Source organism: Carettochelys insculpta, chromosome 28, assembly GCF_033958435.1.
Source record: "Carettochelys insculpta isolate YL-2023 chromosome 28, ASM3395843v1, whole genome shotgun sequence".
NCBI classification, from domain to species: Eukaryota; Metazoa; Chordata; order Testudines; family Carettochelyidae; genus Carettochelys; species Carettochelys insculpta.
In genome coordinates, this window is record NC_134164.1 from 10,101,910 (window position 1) to 10,126,552 (window position 24,643).

At 44.5% G+C, this 24,643-nt stretch overlaps 2 protein-coding genes and 1 long non-coding RNA gene across 4 annotated transcripts in view; 1 reads left to right on the top strand and 2 right to left on the bottom strand.

The window, feature by feature from the left end:
* Positions 1 to 407, bottom strand: part of TLK2 (tousled like kinase 2) — a 78,814-nt gene extending 78,407 nt beyond the window's left edge. Inside the window, exon 1 of one of the 2 annotated variants that reach the window (XM_074979327.1) lies at positions 31 to 407. The gene's annotated coding sequence lies outside the window, so the exon portion shown is untranslated. The remainder of the gene's footprint in view (positions 1 to 30) is intronic. The other variant, XM_074979323.1, reaches the window with a different exon arrangement.
* Positions 223 to 24,636, top strand: LOC142002868 (uncharacterized). The gene is made up of 4 exons (XR_012642735.1): positions 223 to 343; positions 2,620 to 2,721; positions 17,962 to 18,026; positions 24,176 to 24,636. It is a non-coding gene; the product is annotated as an uncharacterized LOC142002868 (long non-coding RNA).
* METTL2A (methyltransferase 2A, tRNA N3-cytidine) overlaps positions 7,658 to 24,643 on the bottom strand; it is a 30,064-nt gene continuing 13,078 nt past the window's right edge. Inside the window, exons 5-9 of the mRNA XM_074979328.1 lie at positions 21,409 to 21,469; positions 19,527 to 19,666; positions 15,345 to 15,451; positions 15,053 to 15,118; positions 7,658 to 13,062 (exon numbers count right to left, since the gene is read on the bottom strand). Coding sequence (XP_074835429.1) covers positions 12,890 to 13,062; positions 15,053 to 15,118; positions 15,345 to 15,451; positions 19,527 to 19,666; positions 21,409 to 21,469 — 547 coding nt within the window. The 3' untranslated portion in view covers positions 7,658 to 12,889. The remainder of the gene's footprint in view (positions 13,063 to 15,052; positions 15,119 to 15,344; positions 15,452 to 19,526; positions 19,667 to 21,408; positions 21,470 to 24,643) is intronic.

Consider the following 24,643-nt stretch of genomic DNA (forward strand, 5'->3'; position numbering starts at 1 on the left):
CCCGGGGGCTCGGCCCGCCGCGGCTCTCACCTGGCGCTGCTCCCCCGCCGCTCCTCTCCCCTCCGGCCCGGCCCAGCCGCTCCCCGGGCCCCGCTCGGATGCCGCCGCCGCCGGGGGCAGGAGGAGGGCGGGGGGAACCTGCGGCGGCCGCCCGGGCGGGAGGGGGAGGCCAGGGGCGGCTCCGCGGCCTCTCCTGAGCCAGGCGCCCCGCCGCTCCGGGCAGCGGGCTCCACGCGAGCTCGGCGGCTCCGAGCGGGGGAGGCGGGAAGCAGGGCGAGCCCCTCGCCGGCGCCGGGAGAGGCCGCAGATCCCCGGCCTCGCGTAGCCTCCCCACCCGGCCAAGGTGCGTGAGGCGCGGGGAGGGGGGCGGCGGCGGCCACGGAGGACAAAGGCCCCGGGGAAAGGAGGGGGGGGCGGCTCCGGCGAGCCGCAGGTGGGGGGGCACGAAAATCCGGGGCACCCCCCTCCCTGCACGATCAGCCCGACTAGTCGGCGATGGGGGGGGGTGGGGCGGGTGTCGGTGCAGCGGGGTCCGCCCCCTGGTCCGACTCGGCCCGGCCCGGTAGGGATCGATTGGTGCAAAGACACACTAGTGAAAGCGCGTGTTCTCTCGCGAGATTTGCACGGCTGGGGGGAGGGGAGGTCAGTGATGGGAGGGGGAAGGGAGGTCACTGTAGGGAGGGGCCAGTGCATGGGGTGGGGGAGGTGAACGCGGGGTGGGGGTGGGGCTAATGGGGAGTAGGGAGGTCAGGGCTGGGAGGGGCCAGTGCATGGGGCTGAGGGGGGTCGGGGTTTGTGCAGGTGGAGAGGACTGTGCATGGCGGGAGGGGCAGGGCACGGCACCTGATGGGGAAGTGGGGTCAAGGGTGGAGAGGACGGGCTGCATCCTGGAGCGGGGCTTCGGTGGGGTGAGAGCTTAGTGTCTGCATCCAGTGCTCACGGAGCTGGTGCCTGGGGCGGGGTTGTCTGGGCCCGCAGTGAGCCCGGGGACCGTGCAGAGGGGTAGGGAGCCAGGGCTCAGCAGGGCTGGATGAATGCATCAGGGAGAGGATTGGTGGACGTTTATAAACCCACCCAGGTTATTTCAGCCTCCAATGAACGGCATGGCTGCTGATGGGGGGCAAAGTGGGTGGCTGATGCTTTGCTCAGGGGTAACCTAGGCTGTCCTTCTCCCCCAGCTTTCAATGAGCAACAGATCGGTCACAGAGTATAAGATGCATAAGGGTGTTCAGCTGGAATCCACTTTCCTTGCTTCCCTCTTAACTCCCTGGGGCATGAAGGGAAAATTCCTCTCCATCTCCACCTAGAGGGAATTCTTCCCTCTTCCTGGGCAACAGGGACCTTGTTTGCAAAGACAGTCTCCTCTTCCCTAGGGAGTGAGTGAGGAGCAAAGGGGCCTTATGGGAAGGGTTTATATGTGGGACATCCCCAACCTCCCAATCATTACGCCTCTGAGGAATTAGAAAAAGATACGAGAAAACAAGAATGCCTCTGCCACCATTTACTGTTTTTTTTTTGACAAGCTTCTGATTAAATCTGACTATTGCATATAAAAAAGCAAGAGGGCAGTTGAAGAAAGCTGAGTGACTTTAAGTTAACCATAGTATTTCCCTGCACTTTTAAAGCCACGGGGCTTGCTCTTGCAATTGCTGCTTGCTAAACTCCAGCATTAAAAGGACTTAGTTTGGGTGACTGTGGTGGATTACCTTGCAGTTTGTTTTTATTCCCTTTTCTTTCAAACCCTGGGGGCATCATCAGAGAGAATGCAAAGTGCCACTGAAAGGCATTGCAACTCACTTTGCTTTAAAGCTGAATCAGCTTTCTGAAAAGCAAACGTGGGGGGGCAGGGAAGGAGAGGGGGGAGTTGTTCAGAAAGGAAGTGGCCAGGCCTGTCCAAGTGGAGGCAGGCGTGGATTAGGGACAGGAAAGGAAGTTGCTGGGGCTTTGGATAAAATATTTGCCTGCCAGAACTACAGTAATGAAAAGGTGTTCTAGTCAATGTGTCTGCCTGTCAAAGGAGAATCACTAACTAGTTATTTTACTGCAGAGTAAAGAGAAATGTACAGTCAAACAAGTACCTGCCACTTTGGCAAATCTGGTGATCGAGAGTAGGACAAAAGGAATGATACATCCTATTGGAATGTAAGAGAAAGGGAAGAGACCTGGAGTGCTGTAAACTTTTTCTAATATTTTATTTTAAAATTGTTAATTTAACAGAGGTTAAAACTGGTAAGAGGGGAGGGGGAGGATTGCTTTGAAGATCACTGAAAATGTCTGCCTTTTCTCGTAAACTGCATTTCCTGTGCTTTAACCTGTTTCACAGCAGGAGATCCAATCTGAGGAAGTAGCAACAAAAATTCAGCTCCCACCAAGAGCTGTATCCTGGGGACATGAACAGTGACAGGGATGTCTAAAAACTCCTTTGAAAGTTCTTGACTTCTATAGTGTGTTTTTCTTAAGCCATCTAAATGATTACAATTTATCACCAAAGTTAAAAGGACTGCTAGTGACATTTGGGGTTAACATTCATAATATAAGTAAACTTCGTTTGTGCAGTTAAAATCGACAAGAGAGAATAGAAAGGGGAAAGTGATCTGGAAAGTGTTATATCCAAAACAGGTCAACTCCAGAAGTGTCCAGCAACTTCTTTTAGACTGCAGCGGTTACATCTTTGGATCTGGCACAGAGACATGAGTTCTAATGGCTGATTATCTACTTGAGGTAAGAAACAGCAGTCAGACACTCATAGCACTGAAGCTATTCAGTTATAGCAGGATGAAGGTGGTCACTTCTGTATGGTTTTGCTCATTCCTTTGAAGAAATGTAGGTCCTTGCTTTTCATCCACATGTTGCTCTTCCTAAATAGTGCAGTGCTAATTCAACATGTGATGTCCCTGGTGGAAAAGTGAGTTACCACAAGTTGCACTTTCATCTTATACTAAGCTCTATGGGCGCAATCAACAAAGGTACTTAGATTCCTGAGGATCAGACATTACATTAGACATTACAGTTGACTGCAGATGCGCAATTCTAGCTATACATTTGCAAAAGTGTAGCTAGAATTGACCTATCTGTAGTCAACTGTAAGGTCTGTCCTCTGTTTCTCCTGTTGACCTCCCTTATTCCGCGAGAGCAGTACAGAGGGACAACTGCCAACCCCAGAGACATCGATTTCATGTGTCTTTAACAGACGCATGAAATCAAACTCTGGAAGATGGACCCTGAATGTGTCATTCTTCCAGTAAGTGTAGAAATACCCTGAGGACCATTAGGCACCACTGTGATCCACAAAACTCCAGCTTAGCTGTCTCCCTAGCCCTGTAGATGTGTGTAGCTCAGCACCTACCTTTTTCACAGTAAAACATACCTCAGCCTCCATGTTTCTGGCTCTGGGCTTGTGCGCTCCTATTTTATGCTAGTTCCTCTGTAAACCCCCACATAATACACATTGTGGGAAAGAGGTATTTTGCCATCTAGGTCATATGCTGGGACCCGGTCTGGTAGGTGTGCTCAGAAGCAGCCTCCAGGATCGGGCCTCTCAGGCATGGTCACACAAAGCAAGAGGGAGGCGCTCATTTCTAACCGTTAGTCCAGCACACTCACCATGAGAACCCTGTTCCAAGTCCCCACCTCCTCCTGCAAGGGAGAAGGAGTTTGAACAAGCTGCAGCCCCTCTCTGATGTGTGCTAATTGCTTGGCTGCAGTCATTCTAGCTTTTTTCAGCCCCAGTTAATGTTTAATTATGACATTTTTAATTGAGGGGGAACAACTGCAATATGAAGAATTGGCTCTTACCTGGGAACTGGCAAAACCCCATTCAGATTTCTTCAGAAGGAAGTGGTTTCCCACTCCATGGATAAGTCCTTAGCTACAGGCTAAAGGTATAAGGCAAGGACTCCCTCCTCACTTCCCCTGTTTTGTGGATTACTAATGAAGATAAGTGCCATCCTGCTGAGCACCTATCTTCGAGAGGGGACATGGCGTAGCACACGGGCATCCAACATGTGGCCTGTGGGCCAGAATTCAGCCCGCAGAGCGTTTTCATCTGGTCAATGGAGCCAACAGTGGTGCCACTTTGAAAGCCAGCTAGGTGGCTCCAAGTCACATATGGCTCTTTAAAGAGCCATTTGCAGCTCCTGCTGCTGCCCACTCCTCCTCCAGCTCCCTGCCCTGCTGCGCCGAATGAGTAGAACTCAATTTAACTGGTTTAACAGCTGAGAGGAGAGAAGCAGAGGTTAAACCAATAAAATTGAGTCCGATCATTTCAACGTGGCAGTGCAGAGAGCCACATGCACTGCAGGTGGGGGAAGGAGTAGGAGGGCTGAGAGGGGTTTAAGCTTGGGGTTGTGGGGTGGTAGTTTGGGGTGAGAGGGGTTTAAGCCTGAGAGCGGGGGGGCATTGGTTTGGGGCTGCAAGGGGTTTAAGCCTTGGGGAGAGTTTGAGGCTGAGAGGGGTTAAGCCAGGAGGTGGTGGGGTGGTGCTATTTTGTGTTCAGCCCTCAGAACATGAAAAAAATTGCTACATGGCCCCCAATGAAAAAAGGTTGGATGCCTCTGGCTTAGCACATCCCCTTCTGGACAGCACCTCCTACTAGCTAGCTTAGCTGCCTCTCTGCAAAGCACACTGGTTTGTGGCTCACAGTTGAGGGTACCACTTTCCCCTTTCACTGTATAGAAACCTGAGCTGCTAACTTGGGCTCTGTGGATTGTACGGTCATTTCCATGAAAGCTGCTGGTTGTTCAAGCCCCTTTGCAGCTCTGGGCCTACCTCTTTTTTTCATGGAGGCTGGCAACTGCCCTCTTCTTCTAGTGTCTGACAGGGTTCGGAACCAGCCTACCAAGCAATATGGTATATACTTCTTTAAATCCAAGTCATATCTTCTTGTGATACTATGTCACCCAAACTACATGTTCATCTTGTCTTCCCTGGAGCAAGATGAGACACGTTAGGGCAAGGGATTGTGATTTTCTGTGTGTTTGCACAACACCTAGCACAGTTGGGTCACAACCATCTTTTTTGGGCAGAAGCTTTTACCCTTTCTTTGGTGCAGACGTAACCATAATTCTCCGTGTCTTCAACAACTCCAAACTGGTCTACAGCAGCACATTCTACTTGGAGGCTTCTCCTGGTGGGCATGTGGAAGCTTTTGCTAGTACAGAACGAAGCATGACTCGTTTTTGGGAAGGGTGGATGGATAATTGCCTGAAACGCCCATGCTTCCTATTCCTTATTGTCCCCAAAACACAAGTGCCATTCAGTGTGCTTATCATCTTTGTAACCCTCAGTGTTCCAGCAGGGGTGAGTGAGATCTGGGCCATAGGCTGGATCCAGACAGGCAAGGCTTTTAATCTAGCTGATGGCCAGCCTCTGAGTCATGGAGGAGTGCCACTCAAAGTGGTTGGCTGCTCCCTGTGGCCTTCTGTGCTGCAGATGGGGTGAATGGCTTTGGGTTCTGCCCCCTCCCACCCAGCAAAATCTCTCAGCTCTTATTGGCCGTAAATTGGCCAGTGGGAGATCAGAAGTTTTCCTGGGATGAGAGGAGCACAGGAAAATTTCTCATCTTCTATTGGCTGGTTTGTGGTCAATAGGCACTGAGAAATTTTGAAGGGAGGTCAGGGCAGTGCACAAAGCCTCTCCCCATAGCACAGAGAGCCAAAAGGAACAACCAGCTGCTGTGAGTGATCAGGAGCCGTAGGCAGGCAGGGAAGCGTGTCTGAGTGTTGCTGGCCCAGATCTGCTTAGCTGTTTTCCAGCCAGAGCCTCTCTCTGGCACCCCACTACCTCCTGCACCCAACTTTGTCACAGATCCTGCACCCCTTCCTACAGCCCTCCACCAAGCCAGAATCCTTTCCTGTGCCTATATCCCCTGCCCTTGGTCACAAACCCCTCTTTCATGCAAATCCCACACCCTGCCCTGCATGCCAGTCCCCTACTCCGTACTCCCTTTGGCACCCAACCTCCATCCCAGATCCCACACAAAAGTGCAGCCCTTAACCACTTACCAAAATCTTGGAGTGACCTTCACATCAGAAATCATTGCTCACCCCTGTTCTAACCCGAAAGAACTTCATATCAGAATTCCCACCAGTGAAGCTGAAATAGGTAACTCTGGTGGGAGTGTTTTTAATAAAATTATCTAACTCGGACACAGCTTGCGAGCCAGTTACATCAGCCACCCCCTCCCTACGCTTCATACTTGCATTTGCCTTCAGTAGAATGCTTCATCAGTGTATACCGTGCCATTCAGTCCTTTGGGCATTTGCTTGTTCATTATAACTCCACCCTCTGTTTAGGTGCTTGAGGTTATAAGCTTTCTAAGGTAGAAACTCTCTTTGTACATTGCTCTGCCCACTGAGGACCAATCCTGCTTGGGCCTTTTGGGTGCTACTGTAAAATAAACCTTGTGCTAGCAAGTGGCTGGACTGTCTGCTGCCACAGTTACTGGTGCTGAAAAACTTCCAGCTCTGCGCAGAGCTGGTGGGGAATATTTCAACAAAGCTAAATGTAAAAAAATATCAGAAATCTGTTTAATTGACACCAATCTTTTTTGAGGAAAAGTGCTGATTTCAACAGATTTTTCAATTTTTTTTTTAATTTTTATTTTTGGAAAAAGAAACTGTCAAAAGTGTTGTAACACCCCCTTTGACTTTTTTGGTATGAAACATTTCAGTGTTCTGGTTCTAAATGACTTTCAGTTTAGAATTTAAAGCAAAAGTTACTATAAAGTTAAACAAGTTTTTTAAAATGGCTGAAATCTAAGTTGTTTCAAAATTATCAAAACAAAACTAGTTTGATTTATCCTGACTTTTTAAAAGATTTTAAGCTGGCAACACTTTTAGAGATTTTAGGTTTTCATCCTGACTTGGGATGGGAAAAGGTTTTGATTTTTCAAACTGTTTTACAAGACAGCAGACCCATTTCCCATCCAGCTCTCACTGACGATGAGACAAACCCCTCTTCATTTTTAACTAACTCTAGATGTTGGAATCTTCTGTCTGGTTCCCCAGTTCTAGTCTTTAAGAAGCTGATTTAGAAGGTTGGATGGAACGTGAACAAGAACTGAGTGATAACAAGCAGTCATGTAACACCTTGGAGACTAACAAATTTACTAGGTCATGAGCTTTTGATGGTAAGACCCACTTCGTGAAGCTACAGACTATAGTGGCTACCCCTCTAAGTACTGAGTGGTGAGACACAGCATACCTATTTTTTTTTTAATTTGGATAAATGTATTTTCTTGATGATGTAAAGGCTGGCCAATACAAAAGGCAATTTATAAATGTGTTTACTAACTAATGCTCAAGCAGTTGCTGTCCTGACTGAAGGATAGGAAAGCCCTTCCACACCATCATCTTTTTCTCTGCAAGTGTCTTCTTTTGCAGCATCCATTTCTCCAAATAATCTACTCCATTCTTACCACCTTTTGATCTTCCCCCAGGCCTTCTGTGACATCAGTACTATTATTTGTATATGATACTTATGACATGTTTCAGAAAAAACATCCATCTGTGCATGTTGAAAGTACATTCTTCAGAGCCCTACATCTCTCATTCAGCTTGGCTTAGTTGGCAGTGGTGAAGACCTCCCTGAATACTTTTCTGTTCATGCATTTTGAACATGACTAATCCTATTGCTTCATAGGGTAGAATTCCTTTCCCCCAAGGTCTCAGCTTTGAGACTAGCCTAAGTTACGGCAACCGACTTTGTTAAGGCTGCATGGAGATGCATGGGGAATGTGTTGGATGGCTCTCCTCATACCCAACTGCAAGTTGTCAAAAATCATGTAAAGCTGTCAGAAATAATTAGAATAAAATAAAATAATAAAAATAATACATTTTGAATTTTTTCTTCTGATGTATTCACTTAATTTTTCCAATAATTTCTTCACAACCATGATGTCTAGAAACATTTTTTGTATACACAATTTTTTTCTTTATTGAGATTTTCCATAATGACAACATTCCAGAAGCTGAGGCCTTAAGGAAAACAACTGTTACAACACTGGCACTCGCAATGCTGCTCTCAATACAGATCCTAATGGAAAGAGGGCCAGATCTCTGGTGCTCACACACAGCCACAACTGGCATGAAGCGGCACTCTTTCACAGTATTTCTGGAGACTAGATATGTTCCAGAAATGAAATTCATCTGATTCCCCTATGAGGGATGCCCCCAGTTCAGAACCAAGGTCCACCAGTGGGACAGTGTGGAAGAAGTTTCTGTGCTACTACCCACGTTGTGTCTGACCTATGAATAAAGAGAAGACTTCAGCCTCTGAACTGGGTCCAGCATAATTTACTAAAATGTACTATGCTACCACCTGACTTCCTCTGAAGGCCTTTGAGAGCACCTCTACATGATGGATACTTAATTATGGTTCCTCCCATTCCTTCCTCCCAATTCACCTGTTTACACAGTTACCCAATGTACAGTCACTAAACTTGTATCTGATCCAAGTGAGCACTCATTCTACTTAAAGGGCAGAAACAGCCCTGGAGTTTGATACAGGAGAAATGCCATTAGAGCTCCAGCATGCCTGGAAAACTCATGAACAAGGGATATGAACATAACATGGTGACTGCATCTGCTTTCAAATACACATCTGCACAGACACTTACAAGTGAGCTAACTGCCTTGTATGTGAAAGACACCCGCTCATTCAGTATGAGAGTTGCAGACCACACACAAAGATACTATTGTCTCCAGACCCAGTGTGTGACTTTGGGTAAATCATCTAATATCTCTGTGCCCAAGTTTCCTGTGGAAAGCCTAAATTAATTTTTTTTTTATGTTCTTACACTTTTGGATTACATTTATTATGTAAGTGGGCAGTTAAATCATCATATTGTAAAGCTGAGGTTACTGCATGTGCGGGTGGATGTTTATGAATACTCTAAAGCTAGGATCTGCCAGATTTACAGTTGCCCAGGCAACCTTAGTGCATCCATCCTCTTGGCCTCCATCCTGTACATTGAAAGAATGAGAAGTCCTGGGGTAAAACAGCAAATAATCATGTAATTAAAGACTGTGGCATGATGCCTACACCTTTGTATGGCCCCTCAAGAAAGATGTGGCCACTGGTGCCTTATGCTAGCTCCATGGGCTGTTCGGGGAGTCTGGCCCATTCTTGCTCCCCCTCTGTCCAAGAGGTGGGGCAGTTCCCATATAGGGCCTCACGGTGGGGAGAGCAGATTAAATGGCCAGTTGGGCCTCCTGCTGAGTCAGGGCATTTACATGGGGAAGCTTTCCTCCTCTTCCATTCCACCTGCTCCAACATCTCTGTGGTCTTCCTCAGGCAGCATGTGGTGCTGCTTCTGTGGCGGTATGAGCAAAGCTTTGGGATGCTCTGGGATTTGGGACAGTTGCCACTGTCTTCCAAAGGCCCACGTGTGAGAGTGCAAATATTAGAATTCAACATTCTAGATCTTGGCCAAAGCGGAGGTGGAATTTCATGGGTCAAAGCAAAGCCACATCCATGGCCCAAGGGCACTCCCTTTCTGAACATCAAACAGCTGCTGTGAGATCCCTTCTCAAGGGTTGTAAGAAGTCTTTGTAATGGAATGCTGGGCAGCCTAAATATAGCAGGATCACCACTAGCACCCTTTTTCCCCCACCATACTAGGTGACATCAGAAGTGTCATCACAGGCCCAGTACAAAAATTAGAAGTCCTGTGGCACCTTATAGACTAACAGATTTATTAGAGCATAAACTTTTATGGGCAAAGAACAACTTACTCAGTTTTCCCCAGACTGTACCTTCCTGCCCAGCTCCAGCCCTGGCTTCCCTGGGCAGCAGCTTCCTGCTTGGCCCCTCTGATGAGCCACTGCTCCCCTGCCTAGGCTGTCAGTTTACCAGCCCAGGCCACAGCTCCCTGTTGCCGCTTCTGGCCCGGGTTTCCCTGGCTGCTGCTGCCTCTCTCACCCCTGCCACCAGACCAGCTGTGGCTGCCCTGCCCTGGGCTCCTGTCACTGGTCTGGGCTGGCCCCTCCTCCTCCCAGCAGCAGGACTCTCTGGTTCTGCAAAACCCGAGGTCATGCCAGATGACAGATGTTGACGGACCATAGAATGGTGGATTTGGGATTTTTAACCTGTACCGCAAAAGCATGTTTAACCAGCCTGTTTTTATTCTGAGTGCTTATTCAAATGTTAAAGCAGAATGAATTTTTTGTTTTTTAAAAGATACAGCTACATTCACGGTTGCAGGTGTAAAGGGCTGCAAGACAGAAGTCTAGTTTAACACTAAAAGGATGTGGAAGGAGCCTTTTGGCCAATAGAACAATCATCAGAAACGTCACTATGGCTTTTTAAAAGCGTGAACTGCTTTTCAAGGATCCATCAACTTTAAATTAAAGAAATCGCCTTTCTTACAAACAACCCCTGGGTGATTAATAAGGAATTTTTCTAATTACTTTAATTCCCCCCCAATTATGCTGCTTGTTTACTTCAATAAACTAACTCCCCTTCAAGGGAGATAAAACTGTCCCCAAAAGGGACAGCTCCTTCTGGGCATCGGGAGAAGAGACTGCAGGGGACTGCCTCTGATGCCAGCAGAATCAACATTTAAGCAAAGGCAGGGTTGGTTAGATCAGTGCTTCTCAACTTTTTTTTTTTTTAAATAAGCACCTCCCCCCTAAAAAAAGTAGTACCCCAGACTTTTCTCACATACTACTAAGGGTACATGTATCACCAGTTGAGAAACATAGTCCTAAAATAATCTAAGGTTGTGAACCGAGTGCCAGTCAACGTTTCCATATGACTGTCCGTTTTCAGGAGTGAGAGTTGTTTTGTATATCTCCAAGTTACACCTCACTTAAACAAGTCATTTACAAAAATAAGCAACAAATTATGACCGAAGACAACTATTGAAAACTTGCTGATTTTCTACCATCTTATTATCAAATCAATGATTGGGAATAGAAATATTGTACTACCATTTCAGCATAAGGAATATGAAGCAGTAGAAACAAGTCATTGTCTGAACGTACTTTTAAACCGGACTGACTTTACTAGTGTTTTTATGTAGCCTGTTTTAAAACTAGCAAATATCTAGATGAGTTGATGTAACCCCTAGAAGACCTCAGTGTAGCCCCAAGGATACTCATACCACTAGCTGGGAAACATTGTCTTAGAACATCTATAGGCTTGGAAGGAATAGATTTATATCTGTAAGTGTTGGCAAAGTGATTTCATTGTGCACACACATACAGAGATGAAAGAATATTTCTGTCAATAATAATTGAAATTTACAGAAAGACTAAGAAAAATGCTGCTTCAGAACTTAGGAGTTTGATGTAATGATATTTACTTTGTATATTTTGATGTGAATTGACAATTTATGTATTAACAGTTATACAGCTTTAACGTTGAGTCTCAACACCTGCTGTCATTAAAATGCCATTGTCTAACACCCTCCCCCACCCCCAATTTCCCAGGCTATGAAATTTGATAAAAATGCATAAAATTCAGATCAATATCCATCTACAGAATAAAGAATAAAAAAAAAATTCTGCCACGCTTAAATATCTGTCGTCCCATGTTTTTTGTCTTAGGAACAGAAGGCATTTTGAATCCAGTCTTCAAGCATTAACCAGGTATTAACCAAGAACTCCTTTGGGGTCTGACCTTATGTCAGCTAAAATAATCCTCTAGGAAGTTGTCAGGCTCAGCACCTTTCAACACAGAGATCCCGAGAGGGGACAGCACTAGGGGAAAAGTGGTTGTGGTGGAAGTTAGATTGGGAGGAGGGTCACAAGCCAGCAGCTACTCTGTTGTATCCCAAATCCCCTCCTGTCTTTTTCCACTTTTCTTTCGGATAAAGTCCCTCCCACAGCTCCCCCATCCCATTTTCTTCTCCCAAACCTGGTCATCTTCTTCCTATCCTGATAATAAAACATAGGCTTAATGGGCTTTTCCCCCATCTTTCCCAGTCTGTGCATGTGCCAGTCCATAGCTGGAAAGGATTGTCTATTCTGGTCTGTACTTTGACACACACGTGCTATTCTATCACACCATGCTATTTTTGCCCTGTGCTTGACAGAATTGGTCACAATGATATTCAAACTGGGTTTCCACAGCACAGATCAGCTGCAGCGCAACACACTATCTTGCTGGGAAAGGCCTTAGTGGTGGTGCAAACCATGGCCGACAAGATTTACCACAAATCAGTTCTTTATAATTGTAACAAAGACTGTACCTCACAATCTATTTAAAACAGATGTCACAAAGTAAAAAGACCAGCTCCTAAAGTATGGGACAAAAGGCTAGCTTTTGAATTCTGTGGTAGGCTTCCACTATCCACCACAAGTCAGTTGATTATCTTATGGAGGATGGAAGGGAATCCTCTCTCTGAGAGCCTGATGAGTAGGCTGGAATGAATCTGCATTCATTAACCATCCTGATTTTTAAAACCTGTTAGGGCAACTCACCTCACTCTATTTGATTTGCATGTGTTTGGTTTTCAACATCCAGGGCAGGTGATGACCAAAAAATTATGCGGCAGGAGGATCTGGGGCAGGTGGGATGGACGGAATGATCCCCATTGTCCTGCAAACTTCAAACCTGAAGAGAAGGTCCAAACTCTTCCTCCTTTTCATGCAGACAGTTCTCAGGAGGAATCATTGCTCATTTGGCTCAGACTCAACAGGAGGCAGTGAACGTACTCCTTAAGTAAATTGTTAGTCACCACTGATTTTAAAAACAAAGATTATTAACCAGCTATTGTCATGGAATCGTCCTAAGCACAACGCCAGCTTGTGCGCAAGGCATTTGAACTTATGACAAAGCTAGTCATTGCAGAAGGTGCCAGAATATGCAGGTCTGCTCTGTACCACACACTGCACAGGAGGAGCGTTCCTAGTATGTTTGAATAGAGCATGTGACACAGGCCTCACTAATGAACAGGTCTGCTCTCCTCGTGTCCTGTGGGGCAGGTTTTGCGGTATTTACACTGGATCCACACTCGATGCATTGTCACTTGCTTTCCTCGGTTCACCTGCAGGCGCCGATCAACCAAATTCTGGACCTTTTCCAACCCAGCAGTGGTGAAAAGAGCATCCAGTTCATCTAGGAGGAGCGGGGAGGAGGTGGTTAAGACAAAGGTGGAAAGAGTCCCCCAGAAGTTACTTGAGTAAAAGAGCACCAGCTGGAGGGACATGTACTTAAGTACAAGTTTTCAGTGTCCATCTGGAAAGCTACTTGGTGAAAAGTATACATACAACCCCCGCCCCCCCATCTAAATTGCACTCAAGTGTCCAGAAGTGAAAGCAGCTGCACTTTTACTCAAGTTACTTTTTGGGTACTTTTTCCACCTCTCAGCAAAGCAAATAATGTGATCAACACCTGCATGTTGTCAGCTCAGCTACTCTAAGGGGGGGAACAAATGATTCCTCTAAAGGTTCAAGAAGTGCTGGGAAAATCCAGTGCTTTTAATCCCCCAGTCAAATGACAGAATCACATGATACCTGACTTTCATTTTGTCAGGATCTCTGCACTGTGCCAATCTTTGTGGGCAGAGGTGGGGAAAGTGCCCCAAAAGTTACGTGAGTAGAAGTGCGGTGGTGGGGTGGGGAATGTACTTCAGTACAAGTTATCCTTGTCTTGCTGGAAAAGCGACTTGAGAAGAAGCACACACACATGCATCGCATCTAGATTGTACTCAAGTATCCAGAAATGAAAGCAGCCACACTGTGACTCAGGTAACTTTTGGGGCACTTTCCCCACCTCTGCTTGTGGGCATCTCCAGGCAAGAGTTCACACTCACCTGGGGGAACGTGTTCTGCGCTGCCCTACTGAGGGGGAAGGGAAGTGCTTGGCTGATGGGCTGAAGGAAGAGAAGACGCAGCAGCCTGAGAAGGAAGAGGTGGGTACTGTCCAGGCATGAATGGGATTAGGGATACTGGATGCAGGAACGTATTTGTCAAAGGGCTTGATCAAGATACTGACCACCCCAAAATCCCAAGGTCCCTGGGAATGGAAGGCACTCAGGACTCCATGGGATCAGGCCCATGCTGTAAATCTCTATGGTTAATCTTACAGTCCTGTACGTTTGACACAGACTGTGGTCATTAATCCAAAACCCACCACCAGGAAGGGCTGATCAAGATATAAAGTACCCTGCTCCAGGCCAGAACAATACTATAGCCAAGCAGCCCAAACATAAGCAACAGACGGCAGATGCATTTTGTAACAGGGTGCCCAACACACCGGCTGCATTTAATGCCAGAGACCTTGCGGTGCTGGGGAGAGATCCCATGTAACTGCAGCCTGGGGAACGTGATTTCACAGTGTTTCTGTACCAAAGAACTAACAAGTCCCAGCTTGTACTCATTTATCCCATGCCTACCATGCCAAAACCTTTGCCAGGCAGCCATCTTCCTCCTTTCAAAACACCCATTTTAGCTTTATTAACTGTGACCCATACACCCTACACAAAGGATGGAACAGCTTCTCGCAGCAGTACCATTGCCATAAATAGCACGATCTAAAATGGCCAGTGGAATGCCTCCCGTCAGATCAAGGAGCCCGGTACCAGTAACTTGGGCGGAGGTTTGGAGAGCCAGGTGTGATGGTCAGAGAAGAGTAAAAGCTCCAGCAAGCAGCAGCTGAGTTGTTTGGCTGCGGTTACCCCAGCCAGCTGTCACAGTAACCATTATTGTCCCCACACTGGAAGAGGGGGAAGACGAGATGCTCAGAGTGCCGGCCCCTCTGGCTCCATACCCGCGCATCCTTCCCCATTCAAGAGTAGCCAAGGAATGCCCCTTTCCATATCTTCTCGAATTCCGCTCCCCACCCCAGTGCAGCCTGCGCTCGAGCTCCATTGCAAGAGGGCTCGCTGCATGCCAGGGAGATGGGGAAGGATTCTCTACTAAACAAAGGAATGTACTGAGCCTTATTTCACACTGGTCAGCTAGCCCAGATCTCCATGCAACCTTTCAAGCCAGTCCAAGGAGGATGTGTCCCAGTCAGCTGCTCACTGCCTCTGGGGGTTTGCAGAATCCCTGTCCATAGGAATGAGGAGGGGAAGAAGGCTGGAATACAGTATCTACTCTCCTACCTTGTGTAAAGAAGTAAACTCTGGTTCCATCGCCTCTCACGTAGAAGTTATCAGACAGACACCGACCTGGGGACAAGAAGGATTTGACAGCATTACCTACCTAACTCATGTTAAATCAGCCTATCACCTGCATAAGAAGCCAGATGGCAATTCCTGACCCCTGTGGCACACTGCGCTGATGGGGGCTTTACCAATCAGCCTGTATCTGAGACATGGCACTTGCCCCCTGCAGACACTCTCACATCATCCATCACTGCTGTGGCAAGGACTCCTGTGTGCAAGAAGGAAATACCTTTCTTAAACCGAAGCTGCGCCAGGTCATAACGACCATAATCTCGTAGCAGAATCATCCCTCCGGGTTTCAGAAGCCGACTCAGTCTGTTAATGACACACTGCATCCTGGGAAAAGGGCAAATTAAGCAAATTCAACATCATTCACAGTTATGCTTCACTAAAGTGAGTTGATCTTCCCAAAGAGACAGAACTCCTTTATGTTTTGACTTTTATTTCTAACTTACAACTCAAGTGAAACATTCTCCTTTTAAACAGCTCCATTGATTTAAGGTTTTTAAAACAGGGTGGAAGGGTTTGTAATGGAGAATATGAAGACTGCTGTGGTTTTATTAGCAGTTTTCCATATAAACTGGATTGCCTCTGTGCACACAGATTTGGAGAGTACAGACTCGCTTATCTGAAAAAGTCTTTGTAAGATGGCATCACATGATTTAATGCAGACCCCTCAAGTGCTATCCATGGTTCTGCTTAGATTTCCTGTAAGAGTTTGCGCAGAAACGCTGAAGAAAAAAGTCAGACTAGAGATTATGGCAAACATTCCTACCAAGGAGGACAATTAACCACTGGAACAACGTACTTAAGAGCTGTGTTGGGTTCTCCAGTTGAAGTCTTAAAGGTCAAGGCTCAAGGCTTTTGTAAAGGATATGCTACATAATCACTTGTCATGGGGCTTGATATACCAATTACTGTATGAGGTGCTCTTGCCTGTGTTTTACAGGAGGTCAGAGTAGGTGATAGTAATGGTTCCTTCTGGCCTTAGAATTTATGAACATATCCAGGAAATTTCAGTGAGCGCCCAACCTATGGCACGTTGGGCCTCATTTTCAGAAGTGCTCAGAACCAGCAGCCAGCAAGGACTTCAGCAGCCATTGTTGGTGCTTCAGACTCAGACCTAAGATGCCCTGAAACATAAGGCACCTTAGGGTATGTCTGCACAGCTGCCTTCTTTTGAAATAAGCTATTCCAGAAGAGCTATTCTGAAATAGCCTATTTAAAAAAAATAACACTGCTGCTACACATAAAAATGCATTTCAAAAGCATACTTCACTATTTCAAAATACAGCAGCTGCACACATAGAACCTATTTCGAAATAGAGCCATTGGCTGCACTATGGATTATTTCTAAATAGGCTCTATTCCTTGTCTAGGCTGTCCCTATTTTGAAATAGCTATTTTGAAACAGGCACTATTGCTTGTAGTATGAGGTTTACTAATTTCGAAATAAGTGGTTGCATTGTGTAGATGCTAGGATAGTTATTTTGAAATAACTTTGTTGTGTTGACCTACCCTTAGTGGACAGCATTTGTGTTATAACCCTGGTCTCAGTGTTTTGTAACTAGTTCAGAAAACACAGATTGGCATTGATACTTAAAGTACAAGGCAGGATTTCCCAATCTTTTGGGAGCACAGCCCCTCCTACTTCAGAAGAGTAAATCACAAGTGCACTGAAACCCCGCCAGATGCGTAAGAGACTGTCCCATCTCAACATAGTCAGCTTTCGCATCAGACCATGCCCAAAGCTTGGCTAATCGTAGCACCATGTGCTCAGCCTGGGCTGTGCTGCATACGACCCAACCTAACCACCTCTCTAACAGAACCTGAACTATCCAAAGAGGCTTTGCCATGTGAGTGATCAGGGAAGAATGTTAACCTCTGGGTATGCACCTCAAGATGCAATCACAGGGCACATAGGAGCCCAAAGCATGGATCAGGAACTCGTGCACAAACACAGAACTAAAAGACAGTCCACGAGGGCCACTGAGCAGTCTTCGCTAATCATAAGGTGTTTATTAACGACACGAAGCTTCTCTTACCCACACATACAATGTAGCCACAGTCATGCTTGTCTTCTTCCACATATTGATAAAGAAATGGTGGAAGCAATGGCATTACTACCATTGGCTCTCAGGGTTTATTTTGCAGTCCAGAGCAGAGGAATAGTGGCTATGGGAATGGCTGCAACACCACCCAGAGAAACCTGGATTGGAAAAACGTCCATGACGCATCCGAAAGTGTCACACCACAGTTGCATTTCAGAAATTCCCACTCTATGGCATAGACATGAGCATCTTCCCTGTTGAATATGGATATGGTTTAGAGAGGTCCATGAGCAACATGGGGTGGGGAAGCCCGGCACTTGCATGGCTGGGTCATTGATTAGATTTTTGTTTGGTATGTCTGAAGCCTCAGCAGCTCCTGACTATCTTCTGCAATGTGTCTACAGAACAAGACCAGACAGTCGTCTTGGTTTTACTCAGTGGTGAAGGATGTCAGCATGGAGCAATAGTGGGGTGTCTGCCATGAGCTTTATGTAGTCCCTACATGTCACAAAATCTCACTGGAAATGTGCTGCCTCAGCGTTAGCCAGACTTGGTAGCCCAAATGTGGCACTGATGTGAGGATACCACTAATTATGTGAAGAGCATAGTTAATTTTTGTGCCCACAAAAATGGTGTGTAGAATTTGTCTCCAAACCGGGGCACAGTATTCTACCACAGAACGCACCAAGGCCAGTGTTGCTATTTGGCATATGGGGCATTGCTTCCACCAGTTATTCCTGCAAGCTTATGTATGATGTTTACTGTGGCCTTTGTTTTCCTTTTGCTTTGTTCCAGGTATCAATGGAAGTTGAACGTGCTGTCCACAGTTATCCATGCATTATGACTGGGCATAATCAAAGGTGACTCACAGAAATTGATATTTAACATTGTCTGGCCTGCATCTTGTTCAGATGGGAAGAGGAGATCATTTTTTCAAGGCCTTTGGCTTTAACTTCTGCGCCTTGAAACAGATTTCTGGTGTATATGGATGATGACATTGTGCTGTTAACTCAGCCTTCCTCATCTGAAATCTCAGAAAAGACTCTAGAACAAGATCTAAAAACACTAGCTACAGAGTGAACAGTAAACAATTATTTAAGCACATGCTAGCGTGTAAACTGCATTTACCACGTTACTATCTAGCAAACACACCCATTTAAAAAAGCATTACTATGATCTCTATTATGTAGTGGAGTCAGTAGTCCCTTCCTTGACATACTTTCCATGCCCAAACTTGAGGAAACTCTGTGCAGCAACATTCAGCAGCACATGCTGTGCTAGTCACATTGACAGCAAGAGAGACAAAGGAGCCTCAGGATCAGCATGTGACCAGCAAGCAGGATAAGAAACCCTCTTTGTACTCCTACAATCACCAAGTACCTCCCTTTCCTGACAGGAGATGCACTATATACCTGTATTAAGAATACATCAATTGTAAGATATCTTGCTCTCTGCTTGACCACTCCTGTAGGTAAATATTATCCTTCACCCATTTTTACAGGTAAGCAAAGTGAGCACAGAGCTCATGATGACACTGCCCAGTGAGTTTGGGACCAAAATGTAGGTGTGTACGTAAAATGAAGTTGTACGTAGCCTAATATTAATAGAAGAAGTGTCAGAAACAAAAGGGTCCATGGGAATAGTTTACTCAGATCCAGCCATTCCCTGTTAATACCCATGGCCTGGGGGCTCCAGTGGCACAATGGGTTAGCCCACAGTACCTATTGGGTAATACTGAAATAGACATGCTGCAATTGTGCATTCAAGCCTCACCAAGAGCGCTGGTTTTCAACAACCAAATAGCTTTACCCACTCAGCCTGCCGAGTCTGAAGTTGAAGCCCACATTCCAACCAGTATGGGAGAAGTTAAAAATTCCACTTTTCTATAAAGTGGGGAGGGATAGCTCAGTGATTCGAGCATTGGCCTGGTAAACCTGGGGTTGTGAGCTCAATCCCTGAGGAGGCCATTTAGAGATTGGGCCAAATAGATGTCAGGGATGGTGCTTGGTCCTACCAAGAGAGCAGGGGACTGGACTAGATGTCCTCCTGAGGTCCCTTCCAGTTCTAGGAGATGTAGATCTCCAATTACATTTTCTTTTTTCTTATTTTTCAAACCCATGAAGTGAAACAGACTCTACTGCATGGTTTTTATCTAAGTGGGACAAAATGCACAACATATGTAAAAGCACAGGGCAGAGGATACATTTGGTTGCATTTAGAATTTCAGTAACATAGGTAAGTCTTATTTTTAACCTGACAATATCACTGAAGTATCCCCCAGGCAGGAGCTTGGACTGTGATGCAGCCTCTTCTCCTTTCATTGCAGCAAAGTGCTGGAGCTGGAGCTGAGGCTGACTTACTTTGCTGGGAGAATTGCTGACAGCACAAAGATTAGAATAATGATGTCAAGGCTCTCCTCTGGCATTGGGTATGGGCTTTGGTCCTTGCACAGGTCATGAACGAAGGCAAAACAGCGGGAAGAGTCATAGTCCACGTTGGTCTGTAGTTAAAAACGGAGCACACAAGAGGATATAGACACACATATCAACGCTACCTGGCTGCATTGTCTGTATTTTACTTTCAGGAGGAAAAGCTGAAAGAGCCGGGGTACGTTCACACGGCACTGGGAGAAGTGACTCCTAGCCCAGGACTCCACTCAAGCTATCATGTTCAAAACAGCATCAAGAACCAGGAGTGGAGAAAGTACCCAAAATGTTACTTGAGTAAATGTGCAGCTGGTGGGGGTGTACTTAAGTATAAGACACCAGTATCCTGCTCAAAAACTACTTGAGTAAAAGAACACATACACACACGAGTAAAAGTACACACACATGCATGCACGCCCCCCTCAAAATTGTACTCAAATATGCAGAATTGAAAGCAGCTGCACCTTTACCCAAGTAACTTTTTGGGTACTTTTTCCACCTGCGTTGAGGACACAGCAGCATGGGCCATGGCTTGGAGCAGCCATCCAAGTCCAAGCCTGCTTGACTGGCTAGCCTAAACCATTGCCCATCCTGCAAGGTCTAGACTCTTATTTTTAAGTGCAGTAGCTTGAGCGGCGTTAGCACGAGTCTGTGTACCTAGGCTGGGTGGCACACACTTTTCTGCATTGCAGACATACTGCACAGGCCTATGCGTACAGCTCTTATAGAGTATTTGAGTGGCGTCAAACAGGAAAGTGGAGTGGAACTATGGAAAATCATCATGTAGACTCATCAGTAATAAGAGATTTCTGGATTTGTTCTATTCAGTCCTTCACTGCTGCCAGAAAAATCAGTGCCAGGCTGCAGGACCAGCGATATTTTTTAAGGTCAAACTTTTCACAGACTCTCAAGGCTAGAAATGGGTGATTTATACCATAAAGCTGGAATTCTCCCCTTTATAGCAGCACAAAGGGTCAAGGCCTAAATCAGAGTGAAATCAGTGGTTAAAACTGTTGATTACTGATTTCAGCCCCAAACCAGGATTTACAATTCCAGGTTCCTAAAACTCCTTAAAAACAGAATGGGGCTGTTTTTACAGAGATGTGGAGCAGCTCCAGCTCCCACTGACATATAGACTATGGTCAGTTTCACTGTCTGCTTGGGAAGATGGGGAGCACCAGCAGACATACAGGAACAACTGCTCCGAGATACTGTTTCTTCTCCCCACTCACAATCTCTTGTAGTAAGCTGTGAAGTGAATTTAACATTCTAGCAAGGTTTCCAAACTCTGTTCTACATAGATTTGTTTGTTAACATCTGCTACTTCATGGCCAGAGTCAATCCTTGCCCCAAACAACAAAGCAGCATCCACCAGGACATGCGCCTCAGCTGACAGTGTAGAGGCAACCAAATGTTAGTTCCAGACTTGCGGTTACATCCATGATACAAGTGAATTAAGAATAACATTAACTGATTGAGGCATTAAGAAATAGTTCTGAAGATTTCAGAACTTCAGCAGTTGCCTAGTTAAATAGCACCTGGCCTGGAAAACTGATGCTGAAAACAGGAGAAGGGAAAGTAGACTTAGAGAAGCATTGTGAAACCCTTTTTTTCCCTGCAAATGTAATCCCGTTACGTTTCTTCCTGTGGCCTCCAATGGCTAGAGCCCCAAACTATTTGCACTGTAAGGCAATAACCAGTCTTAGCTAAATATCAAGCTGCCAGCAGAACTGTTCATCTCTCCAAATGCTGAACAGGATCAGCTGCATCTATCTTGCTGCAACATCATCTGGAATTTATAGCCTATTTAGTTTACCTGGACAAGATCCACAGCAGTGCTGGAAAAATCACAGCAATAAACAAAGAGCCCTGGATCACTGAAATAAATACAAAAGAAAAAGGAAATAGTTATATCCTCCATATGGTGTTCCACACAGACAAAAACTGATGGTCCTAAAGAAACCTGGATTTAGCATTTAAATACATTTGTCTTTTTAAAATAAGCCTACTTAAAATTAAATTTGTAATTATGACAAACTACATTAGAACTTACTGTAATCTATTAAAATAATTTAAGTAAGAAATATTAACGCACTACACTTTTGCTGCTAAAGTTTAAAGAAAATCAAAACGTTGAACTGGTGGAAGTCACTGGCCAAGCACCCATAATTTGACTGTGTTGAACTGCTAAACTATCTTGTCAACAGCAATTTCTAATGCAGGTGTAGAGCAAAAAATTTTTTCATTTCAATTTACTCAACTATTTCAGTTCACTGATTAGTTTATTCAAAGTTGGGAAACTGTTTGAAAAAATAAAACAAATGTTTCCTACTTTTTCAACCCCTGATCTATGACTAAAAAGAAGGTGAGAGATGATTAAAACTGCTAGTTCTAAAATCTTGAAAGAAATGGTGACCAGAAATATTCAATTTGATAACTACAGACAATACTTCATTTGCTTAATAAATCAGTTTGTTTTAAATACTAAATACGTGTTACTAGTTTTTTTCTTCTGATTTAAGAATCTACATTGAAGTAATAAGAGTACATTTTAAAATGCTGGTTTTGTGTATTTTATTTGAATTCCAATATCTGTGTAAATGTAACTTGATGCAGCTCAAATAAAATTAACCACCTAGTTTAAAAAAAACAAACATCTTTTTCTAAGATAATAATACAAAAGTTAAAAATTAACTACGTGAAGTAATGTAAATTAAGATGCATAATTGCTTACATAAATGTTTGAGATATTGTATCTTTCAGCTTACCAACAAGCAGTACCAAATTTAGTGCGAAGATTATATTTAGTCTAGCAAATCAGTGTTTTGATACAAGTGTGCGCAAAGTCAGGACGGGCCCCCTCAAGAGAGGCATGAACTTTTATCCGGAGGGGGGGGGTTGCGCAGCACGATTGGCTGCTGGGTCTCAGGCTCATCCATTCATTAAAAATGTTGAAATCTGTTACCGTTTTTATGTGTATTCACATTTCTATACCAATGAATAAAGATTTTATTTTCTTACACATGCTGAAAGGTTTTCCCCCACCCATATGAACAGAACCAAAATTTCTGTCACAGATTAAAAGTGGGGCCCAGCATGAAAAGTTTGCTCACTCCTGTTTTAGTAGTTACCAGCCTATGAAATATAATCTTTCTTCAGGAAAAGAACAAATGCAAAATATTGTCTTAAATCAAGGTTTCCTACTTGCTGACTGAAATCGGGATTTTAATTGTTGATTTAAGTGATTTAAAAAGTCAATTGCACAAATAATTGCTCTTACTAACAGAATACCATTTATAAAATATTTTGTATGTTTTTCTATAGGTTAACATATATTGATTTAAATTATAACAATAAAAATGTACAATGCTCACATTATATTATTTTTACTACAAATATTTGCACTGTAATATAAAATAGTATTTTCAGTTCTCCTCATACAAAGACCATAGTGCCAGCTTGTTCTTGTGAAAGTGAAACATGCAAATGTAGATTTTTGTTACACAGATGAACTCAAAAACAAAATAAAATCTGAGAGCTGATAAGTCCACTCAGTCCTACTTCTCCTTCAGCCAACTGTTAAGACAAACAAGTCTGTTTCCATTTATGGGAGATACTACTGAACAAGAAGTAGGACTGCGTAGACTTGTAGGTTCTGAAGTTTTACATTACGTTCAAAAATAAGTCATTTTTGTATATAATTCTACATTTGTAAGTTTAACTTTGAGATTGAACAATAGGACCTGGGAGATGTGGAGCAGTTCACTTACTTGGGGAATATTATGGGTGGAGACAGAGGAACAGAGAAGGATTATCAATGCCAGGATAGGGAAATAAACAGCTGCATTCAAGACTCTTCATCCCATATGAAGTTCACAAATAATATCCACAAAGACAAAACTGGTGATCTCCAACACAAGCATGAAGAGTGTGCTCTTGTCTGGATGCAAGACCCAGTGTACTAAAAAGTCTTCAAATCACAAGCTACAGACATTTATAAACACATGCCTAAAGGTACATCCTTTGCATCAAATGGAAAGACTGTCACAAATAGTGAGCTTTGGAACAGGGCACGAAAGAACCACTTGATGTGCAAATCAACTGAAGAAAGTGGGGATGGCTAGACCATAATCCAGCAGAGTTCATCAAGCTCTCCTTTGGAACCCACAAGAAAAACGCAAGAGAGGAAGACCTCAGACAACATGGAGAAGATCTACTGAGACTGAAGGACAACAACTAGGATACTCCTGGAGTCAGACACACATTTTATCCCAAGACAGTGAAGTGGAGGACACTTGTAGATGACCTATGCTCCACTTGGTATACAAGGGTTTGCGTCAAGTAAGTCATTTGCAATGGGAGAATTGAAAAAATACTATTTTTATAGTGCAAATATTTATACTACAAAATAGAGTATTGCATTGTAACTGAACACCACACAACTTTGTACTGCGTAATGCAACTGAAATAAAAACATCTGAAAAAATCTAAGAACATCCAAAATATTGTTATAAATAATATTTTATTTGTAAAAGCACAATTAATCATGATTAATTTTTAATCACTTCACACCCAATTTACAGGAATCCAACTTGCAGAGCAACTTTCAGAGAAGTGGGGCTGGCAATTGGCAGTTATGACTCTATCCCCAGCTCCATGAATGACTTGTTGCATGACCTTGGATAAGTCATTAGTACCACTATCATCCATCATCCCCATCTGCACAATGAGAAGATGTGTAAGGCTGAAAGTCCTGGAGCAGAGGAGGGAAGACAGAGCTTTAGAAGCGTGTCTGTCATGTGCCTTGAAAACCACAGATCAGTGGACATGCAGAATTTCATAAGCACCAAATGCTTCCTCTGGACCTCAACAACCTTTCAACCTCAATTTAAGCATTCAAAGGTCTGTGTGTAGAACTCACAAGTGGGTGCGTGTGTATTTTGCCTTTTTTATATGCCATGAGTCTGTGCATTAAAAGAAGAGCAGAGCACAGAATCCTTTAGAGTTTTTCATTTTTTCCCTGCAAGTAGTAAATAAATCATAGCTGCTTA